Genomic DNA, 12,019 nt, shown 5'->3' on the forward strand with positions numbered 1-12,019 from the left:
GAATGCAAACACCTGCAGTCTCACCACATGGAGACAGGAACACAAACATTCCCAGTCTCACGACATGGAGACTCGAACACAAACATTCCTAGTCTCACTACTTGGAGACAGGAACACAAACATTCCCAGTCTCACTACATGGAGACTGGAACACAAACACCCCCAGTCTCACCACATGGAGACAGGAACACAAACATTCCCAGTCTCACTACATGGAGACTGGAACACAAACATTCCCAGTCTCACTACATGGAGACTGGAACACAAACATTCCCAGTCTCACTACTTGGAGACAGGAACACAAACATTCCCAGTCTCACGACATGGAGAATGGAACACAAACACCCCCAGTCTCACTTTTTGGAGACTGGAACACAAACATTCCCAGTCTCACTATATGGAGACTGGAACACAAACATTCCCAGTCTCACTACTTGGAGACAGGAATACAAACATTCCCACTGTCACTACATGGAGACTGGAACACAAACACTCCCAATCTCACTATTTGGAGACTGGATCAGAAACGTTCCCTGTCTCACTACATGGAGACTGGAACACAAACATTCCCAGTTTTACTACATGGAGACTGGAACACAAACACCTGCAGTCTCACCACATGGAGACAGGAACACAAACATTCCCAGTCTCACTACATGGAGACTGGAACACAAACATTCCCAGTCTCACTACTTGGAGACAGGAACACAAACATTCCCAGTCTTACTACTTGGAGACAGGAACACAAACATTCCCAGTCTCACTACATGGAGACTGGAACACAAACACCCCCAGTCTCACCACATGGAGACAGGAACACAAACATTCCCTGTCTCACTACATGGAGACTGGAACACAAACATTCCCAGTCTCACCACTTGGAGACAGGAACACAAACATTCCCAGTCTCACTACTTGGAGACAGGAACACAAACATTCCCAGTCTCACTACATGGAGACTGGAACACAAACATTCCCATTCTCACTACTTGGAGACAGGAACACAAACATTCCCAGTCTCACTACATGGAGACTGGAACACAAACACCCCCAGTCTCACTATTTGGAGACTGGAACACAAACATTCCCAGTCTCACTGCATGGAGACTGGAACACAAGCGCCCCCAGTCTCACCACATGGAGACAGGAACACAAACATTCCCAGTCTCACTACATGGAGACTGGAACACAAACATTCCCAGTCTCACTACATGGAGACTGGAACACAAACACTCCCAGTATCACTACATGGAGACTGGATCAGAAACGTTCCCTGTCTCACTACATGGAGACTGTAACACAAACATCCCCAGTCTCACCACATGGAGACTGGAGCACAAACATTCCCAGTTTCACGACATGGAGACTGGAGCACAAACATTCCCAGTTTCACTACATAATGACTGGAACACAAACATTCCCAGTCTCACTACATGTTGATAGGAACACAAACGTTCCCACTCTCACTACATGGAGACTGGAACACAAACATTCCCAGTCTCACTACATGGAGACTGGAACACAAACACTCCCAGTCTCACTACATGGAGACTGGAACACAAACATTCCCAGTCTCACTACTTGGAGACAGGAACACAAACATTCCCAGTCTCACTACATGGAGACTGGAACACAAACACCCCCAGTCTCACTATTTGGAGACTGGAACACAAACATTCCCAGTCTCACTACTTGGAGACAGGAACACAAACATTCCCAGTCTCACTACATGGAGACTGGAACACAAACACCCCCAGTCTCACTATTTGGAGACTGGAACACAAACATTCCCAGTCTCACTACTTGGAGACAGGAACACAAACATTCCCAGTCTCACTACTTGGAGACAGGAACACAAACATTCGCAGTCTCACTACATGGAGACTGGAACACAAACATTCCCAGTCTCACTACATGGAGACTGGAACACAAACATTCCCAGTGTCACTACTTGGAGACAGGAACACATACATTCCCAGTCTCACTACATGGAGACTGGAACACAAACACCCCCAGTCTCACTATTTGGAGACTGGAACACAAACATTCCCAGTCTCACTACATGGAGACTGGAACACAAACATTTCCAGTTTTACTACATGGAGACTGGAACACAAACATTCCCAGTCTCACAACTTGGAGACAGGAACACAAACATTCCCAGTCTCACCACTTGGAGACAGGAACACAAACATTCCCAGTCTCACTATTTGGAGACTGGAACACAAACATTCCCAGTCTCACTACATGGAGACTGGAACACAAACATTCCCAATCTCACTACATGGAGACTGGATCAGTAACGTTCCCTGTCTCACGACAGGGACACTGGAACACAAACACCCCCAGTCTCACTACATGGAGACTGGAACACAAACATTCCCAGTTTTACTACATGGAGACTGGAACACAAACACCCCCAGTCTCACCACATGGAGACAGGAACACAAACATTCCCAGTCTCACTACATGGAGACTGGAACACAAACATTCCCAGTCTCACTACTTGGAGACAGGAACACAAACATTCCCAGTCTCACGACATGGAGACAGGAATACAAACATGCCCAGTCTCACCACATGGAGACAGGAACACAAACATGCCCAGTCTCACCACATGGAGACAGGAACACAAACATTCCCAGTCTCACTACTTGGAGACAGGAACACCAACATTCCCAGTTTCACTACTTGGAGACAGGAACACAAACATTCCCAGTCTCACTACATGGAGACTGGAACACAAACACCCATGTCTCACTATTTGGAGACTGGAACACAAACATTCCCAGTCTCACTACATGGAGACTGGAACACAAACACCCCCAGTGTCACTATTTGGAGACTGGAACACAAACATTCCCAGTCTCACTACATGGAGACTGGAACACAAACACTCCCAGTGTCACGACATGGAGTCTGGAACACAAACATTCCCAGTGTTACGACATGGAGTCTGGAACACAAACATTCCCAGTGTCACGACATGGAGTCTGGAACACAAACATTCCCAGTCTCACTACATGGAGACTGGAACACAAACACCCCCAGTCTCACCACATGGAGACAGGAACACAAACATTCCCAGTCTCACTACATGGAGACTGGAACACAAACATTCCCAGTCTCACTACTTGGAGACAGGAACACAAACATTCCCAGTCTCACTACATGGAGACTGGAACACAAACACCCATGTCTCACTATTTGGAGACTGGAACACAAACATTCCCAGTCTCACTACATGGAGACTGGAACACAAACACCCCCAGTGTCACTATTTGGAGACTGGAACACAAACATTCCCAGTCTCACTACATGGAGACTGGAACACAAACACTCCCAGTGTCACGACATGGAGTCTGGAACACAAACATTCCCAGTGTTACGACATGGAGTCTGGAACACAAACATTCCCAGTGTCACGACATGGAGTCTGGAACACAAACATTCCCAGTCTCACTACCTGTTGACAGGAACACAAACGTTCCCTGTCTCACTCCATGGAGCCTGGAACACAAACATTCCCAGTTTCACAACATGGAGACTGGAACACGAACATTCCCAGTCTCACTACATGGAGACTGGAACACAAACATTCCCAGTCTCACTACTTGGAGACAGGAACACAAACATTCCCAGTCTCACTACATGGAGACAGGAATACAAACATGCCCAGTCTCACCACATGGAGACAGGAGCACAAACATGCCCAGTCTCACCACATGGAGACAGGAACACAAACTTTCCCAGTCTCACTACTTGGAGACAGGAACACCAACATTCCCAGTTTCACTACTTGGAGACAGGAACACAAACATTCCCAGTCTCACTACATGGAGACTGGAACACAAACACCCATGTCTCACTATTTGGAGACTGGAACACAAACATTCCCAGTCTCACTACATGGAGACTGGAACACAAACACCCCCAGTGTCACTATTTGGAGACTGGAACACAAACATTCCCAGTCTCACTACATGGAGACTGGAACACAAACACTCCCAGTGTCACGACATGGAGTCTGGAACACAAACATTCCCAGTGTTACGACATGGAGTCTGGAACCCAAACATTCCCAGTGTCACGACATGGAGTCTGGAACACAAACATTCCCTGTCTCACTACATGGAGACTGGAACACAAACACCCCCAGTCTCACCACATGGAGACAGGAACACAAACATTCCCAGTCTCACTACATGGAGACTGGAACACAAACATTCCCAGTCTCACTACTTGGAGACAGGAACAGCAACATTCCCAGTTTCACTACTTGGAGACAGGAACACAAACATTCCCAGTCTCACTACATGGAGACTGGAACACAAACACCCATGTCTCACTATTTGGAGACTGGAACACAAACATTCCCAGTCTCACTACATGGAGACTGGAACACAAACACCCCCAGTGTCACTATTTGGAGACTGGAACACAAACATTCCCAGTCTCACTACATGGAGACTGGAAAACAAACACTCCCAGTGTCACGACATGGAGTCTGGAACACAAACATTCCCAGTGTTACGACATGGAGTCTGGAACACAAACATTCCCAGTGTCACGACATGGAGTCTGGAACACAAACATTCCCAGTCTCACTACCTGTTGACAGGAACACAAACGTTCCCTGTCTCACTCCATGGAGACTGGAACACAAACATTCCCAGTTTCACAACATGGAGACTGGAACACGAACATTCCCAGTCTCACTGCATGGAGACTGGAACACAAACATTCCCAGTCTCACTACATGGAGACTGGAACACAAACATTCCCAGTCTCACTACATGGAGACTGGAACACAAACACCCCCAGTCTCAGTGCATGGAGAACGGAATGCAAACACTTGCAGTTTTACAAATCAGAGTCCAGATCAAATCTCTGTAGTCTCGCCACCTCGAGCCGAGGATGTTGCTGGACAATTGTACACCTAATGGGAGGAGAAGGCCTCATGAACATCTCTGTCCTCAACAATAGCAGCCAAGATGTGTGCTAAACACAAGGCCGAGCATTTGCGTCAATCTTCAGCTTGTAGTGTCGACCTACTCCTGAGATCCCGCCATCACAAAGGCTCGTCTTCAGACAATTCATAATATCAAGAAAAGGCGGAGTGTCCTGAATACAGAAAAGGTTATGGGTCACCAATGTCCCGACAGTAATGCTGACAACTTGTGCTCTCGAACTAGCCATGCCTCTAGACATTCTGGCATCTACAATACTGACATCTAGCTGACAAAGTGGAAAATTGTCCGAGTTTGTCCGGTTGATAAAATACAAAACAAATCCAATCTGAGCAATTACCACCTCATCAGTCTACTCTCATCAGCAAAGTGATGGAAATTGTCGACGACAGTGCTGTCCAGCGGCACTCACTCAGCACTAACCTGCTGACTAATGCTCGGTTTGGGTTCCAGCAGGAACACGGGGATCCTGACCGCTGAATTCCAGAGTTGGGGTGAGACATCAAGGCAGCATTTGACTGAGTATGGCATCAAGAAGCCCTTGCAAAATTGAAGTCAATGGGAATCAGGGGGAAAACTCTCCACTGGTTGGAGTCATACCTCGCACGAAGGTAGATAGTTGTTATTGTTGGAGGTCAATCATCTCATTCCCAGGCCACCACTGCAGGATTTCCTCAGGGTAGTATCCTAGGCCCAACCATCTTCAGCTGCTTCGTCAATGACCTTCCCTCCATCAGAAGGTTCGAAGTGGGGATGTTCGTTGATGATTGCACAATGTTCAGCAACATTTGTAACTCCTTAGATACTGAAGCAGTCCGTGCTTGCATACAACAAGGCCTGGACAACATCCTGGCTTGGGCTGAAAAGTGGCAAGTAACATTCATGCCACACAAGTGCCAGGCAATGACCTTCTCCAACAAGAGACAATCTAACCATCTCCCCTTGACATTCAAAGGCATTACCATCGCTGAACCCCCATCGTCAACAACTTCAGGATCACTTGTGACCAGAAACTGAACTGGACCAGCCTCATAAATACTGTGGGCACAAGAACAGGTCAGACGCTGTCGTGAGTAACTCATCTCCTGTCGCCTCAAAGCCTTCCCACCCTCTACAAGGCACAAGTCAGGAGTGTGATCGAATACTCTGCACTTGCCTGGATGAGTGCAGCTCCAACAACACTCAAGAAGCGTGACACCATCCAAGACAAAGCAGCCCGCTTGATTGGCACCCCATCCACATCTTTAAACATTCACTCGCTCTACCTCGGGCAGTACGTGTCTACAGTGTGTGCCATCTACAAAGTGCACTGCAGCAACTTGCCAAGGCTTCTTCGACAGCACATCCCAAACCCACGACCTCTACCACCTAGAAGGACAAGGGCAGCAGATGCATGGGAACACCACCACCTGCAAGTTCCCCTCCAAGTCACACACCATCCTGACTTGGAACTATATCGTCATTTCTTCACTGTAGGTGGGCCAAAATCCTGGCCCTCCCTTCCTAAAAGCACTATTGATGTACCTACACTACATGAGCTTCAGCAGTTAAAGAAGGAGGCTCACCACCACCTTCTCAAGGGCAATTAGAGATGGGCAGTAAATGCTGGCCTTATCCGAGATGCCCATATTATGTGAATAAATAATTATTTAAAAAAATTAGAACCACAGCACTCCCAGTCTCACTACGTGGACTAGAACCCAAACACTCCCAGTCTCAATGCTGATTGCAACAACTGAAATGCTCCCACTCTGACTGCAAGGGATTGTGTTGGGTTCAGAGCCACCTAGTGGAGAAGAAATCAGGTACAGGTCAATGAGGTAAAACATGAAGATATCCTACAGCTTATTAAATATTCATATAACGAATGGTCTGCAATGTGTTACACGACAGTAACACTTTAAGGGGCTCATGACACTGGTCATAATGCTGGAGAGGCAAACTCGAACAATTTTCTGTTGTCCTAATCCTAACACCTCTTTGGTGTTTTCTTCAACTTGTGTTACTCTTTACAATTAATGCAGCCGGAGCTCCCGGGGAGGGTTACTCCCTTTGTGGATGCTCCCTTTATGTTTGCCGGTGATGACTGCGAATTAAAAGCGTGTTGTCACAATTCAATGACTTTATTTGGTGACTTGGGTTTTATTTTCCGGAGGTAGAGAGCACCCTGTGGATATTATTACATGCCAATCTCTATCTATGTTTGAGTAAAGACAGTTCACAGACTGGTTTATAATACAGTGCTGGTAACCCTTCAATTCATAAATGGCATCCATTCTCCCTAATCATCAGTTCATTCCATACAGATCACATTGTCATTGTCCCTGCTTCGGTACGCTGTCAAAAAAAGCTTTTAGTTAAGTCTGTCATTTTGTTAGACCTGCGAGACTAGGGGTTGGAGGGAAGGTGGGGGGTGTTTCGAAAGCACTGGCAGGTTCCCATGAAGATGAAGTGCCATGTGGTCCAAGGCTGTAATTTAACTATTGTGACTGTGTTACTGTAACATTGTGAAGGTTGTAATTACTGTGTTAACATGACGGTTTTTTTGTTCCTCCTCCCCCCTCTCCCCCTCCGAATAACGGACTTCAACCTTGCTGTGCTGCAGGTGCACAGGCCCACGTATTCAGGACTGCACCGAGATGATGGATAGGTACTTTTGTGCGCTGTCTGCTGCATGCTGTGCTGTACGAATGTTTGCCGAAAGGGGGATGGTATTGTGCTGTAATTGTACCCAGGTGTACAGGCCCTACTCTCCATGACTGTGCTGCCGGATGGCTCATTCCATGTTCCCACAACATGCTAGGTAACATCCACCATATTTTCATCTTCATACCCTCCCCAACCCCCGTGTTGTGTCTCATAGGATTATTAAATGAAGTGATGAATAAATAATGGAAATTAAAGCCTTTCAGTGATGATTCCTTTTAAATCATCAAATTAACCTACAAATCACCCTGTCAGAAGAATGAGGATTTGATGAGGTGTAATCAATGGGATGGACTAGGTTTCTGTCTGTTTGCTCTATTTTTACTCTGCTAGCATTTCTTTATCAGTCTGGAATGCTTGCATTAATAGAATCTGAAGTGTTTCACTAATTGCTCAGGGTTAACTGCTCGGGCCTGGCCTCTTGGCCTTGACTTCAAGAGTTGCTTGCACGCGTCTGGTTAAATGAAAACCGTGATCTGATATTTAGCGGATGACATTTCTGCTGGGGAACCTGACTGAGATCCTTGGCAATCACAGTTTGCTTTAATTACCTGTATCTCGCCCAGCTTTGCTGACCTTTTCCTCTCCCGTTTCCATGCAAATTCCACGATTGAATTAACACTTGTGTCACTGCAAGGGAGTTAAAGCATCGGAGACAGACTCAAGACTGCCTTAATATGCACTGGGTCAACAGTCCGATGGTGATAAATGGAGACCAGATATGAGTGACTGCTTTGCACACTCTCAATTCTGCTGAAGATAGGATTTCTCTCACACTGATGCAGTCCTGAGAAAGACAATAGATTCTAATTCCGCTTAACAGCTTTCCTTTTGCTGAACGCATTTGGAGAGGTATAAAATCCCATTTCCTATCTTGCTAAATGTGCGTACTGGGACTTTATTGATGCTGAGGAAATGTTTCTGTGCATTGTTTAAAAAAGTGTGTTTGATTTCTGCAAATATTGATTCCCCTCCCTCCCCCTCCCCATGATACAAATGGACCTGTCATGTGGTCTGGCACATTGTCAGCTCCTACATCACAATCAGATTTAATAAATTTGCAGCTCTATGATGCTGTCTCTACTGTGCTAACATGGTAAGAACACTAAACAAATTAATCTTAATATAAACATATTAAACCTGACTGAAGGAAATAATTCATTATTGGGCTTCTCTCTGGCTCAAATTTTATTCTTCTGGTTTAAAACATCCTCAGAAGTACTCTTATTATTACCTCACAGCTCACCTATTATTCCAAATGTCTTTTATTTTAATGCTGACCATTTGTATACATATACATAAAGGAGTATTTTGTTCAATCCTCCCTTTACTGTCTGCATGATCTTTCCCTCCATCTTTTCCGCTCACCCGAATGCAAAATCTCAGTTGTGAACTTTCCCACACTTCCATTGATTCTGAGAGTTTCGATAAACAAGGAGCAACTTTCCACTGGCAGGAGGATTGGTAACCAGAGACAACAGATTTAAGATAGTTGGCAAAAGAACCAGAGGCAAGATGGGAAACGACTTAACATATGTTAATCAAGTGAATGAATATATTACAATACACTCACCTCCAATCTTGAGGGCCTGCCGCGATCTTCGGCGTGGCGGACGGCACTCCCGCGCCTCACACTCCCCATCCCGGGAAAGGCGGCGTGACACTGGTGGGGAGGGGGGAGGAGGCAAGATTTTCAGTGCAGGAGTGGGGACGGGGTCAAATACATGTAATGGGTGTAGGGGATGGTGGGAAGGATTGAAGTCCAAACTTTGTGCAGTCGGGGCGGGCGGGGGGAGGTCAGATTTAAAAGGTAAGTGTTTTGTGGGGGTGGGGGGAAGGCAGTTAGTTATTGTAATTCTTATTGGGGGGGTGGGAAAATGGGAAAGAAATTTATTCATTTACTTTTGCGGGACATTTCTTCCAAAATTTAAATATGTTGGCAAGGTTGGCTGCCTTAAAAATGGTGCCAGAGCTGGCTCACAGGCAGCTGACACCATTGTCGGGGATGGACAGCCCGCGCCCCTCCACGAGATTGGAGGGGGGCGCAGGCCGCCCCGGCTATTTAAATATGCCACCGCGCATGAGATCACGGCGGCTCTTTGGCGTGTGGCCCACGTGGGCGGGCTGCCATTTTTTGAACTCGCTGACGATATCAGCGGCAGGCTCTTAAAATCCAGCCCTTTGTCTGTGAAATGTTATGAGACATTTCTGAAAGAAGCAATGAGTCGGATGAAATAAAGACAGAAAGTACTGGAAATACTCAGCAGGTCTGGCAGCATCTGTGGAAAAAGAAACAGAGTTAACACTCAGCTCTGTGACCCATCATCAGAACCTGATGAAAGGTCACGGACCTGAAACGTTAAACTCTGCTTCTCTCTCCACAGATGCTGCCAGACCTGCTGAGTATTTCCAGTACTTTCTGTTTTTATTACAGATTTCCAGCACTGCCGTATTTTGCTTTTATTATAGATGAGTTGCCCCATAAAAGCCAATCTCTTTTTTCTCGTGCAGAGACAGACTGGTACAGACAGACTTCTCACCTTTCACTCTAAAGTGCAGGATTCCAGTGCAGTGCACTGTGCTCTCACATATGTTAATGGAGAACTGGCTCTTGCTGAGGGCAGACCTGGGGCACCGTCTCTCTAAGCCACATTTCTGACTTGAGTCCTGTGTGTGATTATATGCATCCCACCACCAGCTATTATTGCAGCATTCAAATTCATGTCTTACTCTGAGTTATAGGGATTCCAACTCTGGTTGAATGTATTCACACGATATTCTCTCTGCAAACACCCTGTCTCCACACTCCCACCATTGGTCGCCCTAAGTAACATTCGCGCCACACAAGTGCCAGGCAATGTCCAACTCCAACAAGAGAGAACCTAATCATCTCCCTTTGACATTCAATGGCATTATGATAGCTGAATCCCCCACTATCAACATCCTAGGGGTTACCATTGACCAGAAACTGAACTGGAGTAGCCATATAAATACCGTGGCTACAAGAGCAGGTCAGAGGCTAGGAATCCTGCGGCAAGTAACTCACCTCCTGACTCCCCAAAGCCTGTCCACCAACTACAAGGCGCAAGTCAGCAGTATGATGGAATACTCTCCACTTACCTGGATCGGTGAAGCTCCAACAACACTCAACAAGCTCGACACCATCCAGGGCAAAGCAGCCCGCATGATTGGCATCCCATCTATAAACATTCACTCCGTCCACCACCGACGCACAGTGGCAGCAGTGTGCACCATCTACAAGATGCGCTGCAGCAATGCACAAGACTGACGCAAACCCACGACCTCTACCAACTGGAAGGACAAGGGCAGCAAATGCATGGGAACACCACCACCTGCAAGTTCTCCTCCAAGTCACACACCATCCTGACCTGGAACTATATCGCCGTTCCTTCACTGTTGCTGGGTCAAAATCCTGGAACTTCCTTCCTAACAGCACTGTGGGTGTACCTATCTCACATGGACTGCAGCTCACCATCACCTTCTCAAGAGCAATTCGGGATGGGCAATAAATGCTGGCCTGGCCAGCGATGCCCACATCCCATGAATGAATAAAAAAAAAATGTCCACCTTATCATAACATCCAATTGGAAAGTAAACAGACTCTTCACTATCCAAATGGAAGTTTCCTGATGTATAAGTGAAACAGTCCTGTTTCCCATCTCCAATATTTTTATAACTAACAAACAAAAGTGTTCAATGAACATGAAAAAGACACCTTTTTTTAAAATTTCCCGAAGCATTCTTTCCCACCTGGGCTGCTCTCAGCAGTGCCCTGGACAATAATCTTTAATTGCTGGAGACTCTATGGCAATAATGGGGGATTGGCATCCCTATTCTAACCCCAATGGCTATCCAGTCATCCTTCATGTGTTGAGGTGTGGTGATTTCACCCCTCACTGTTGAGCTTCATTCCTAAACAGTGGCCACTTGGCCAAGGTCCATTTCAGGAACTGAACTCCAATTACTCCAGGAGAGGAGAGAGACATTAAAAAGACTTTCCTAATTATCCAAATAATAAACCAGTAACAAGTGTGTCTCTGTGACAAGCATGGAAATGCACACAGTTTACCAGATTAATCTTAAACCTCTTTAGTGGAGGCTCATTAAAACATCAAATATTTGTCACAGTAATTGCAGCTATGTGCCAGGAAATATGACATGGTAATGTGCACTGTCACTTACTGTTGTGCTGAAATCTGTGGTAATAGACATACTGTTGGAGAATCCCAACTGTTAGGAACAAGTGCCTGGACAACTCCATTATTGAAGCTCCTGACTGAATTTCTCTCTCAATGGGCCAGTCCATTAGTGAAGCACCTTCC

General features: G+C 46.1%; 1 protein-coding gene across 3 annotated transcripts in view; it reads left to right on the plus strand.

Moving 5' to 3' along the window:
• LOC137372320 (receptor tyrosine-protein kinase erbB-4-like) overlaps positions 1–12,019 on the plus strand; it is a 1,059,900-nt gene that overhangs the window by 738,212 nt on the left and 309,669 nt on the right. For all 3 annotated transcript variants that reach the window (XM_068036154.1, XM_068036155.1, XM_068036157.1), the window contains exon 16: positions 7,576–7,620. In XM_068036154.1, the coding sequence (XP_067892255.1) occupies positions 7,576–7,620 (45 nt within the window). The remainder of the gene's footprint in view (positions 1–7,575; positions 7,621–12,019) is intronic.

Source organism: Heterodontus francisci, chromosome 7 (assembly GCF_036365525.1).
Source record: "Heterodontus francisci isolate sHetFra1 chromosome 7, sHetFra1.hap1, whole genome shotgun sequence".
NCBI lineage: Eukaryota > Metazoa > Chordata > Chondrichthyes > Heterodontiformes > Heterodontidae > Heterodontus > Heterodontus francisci.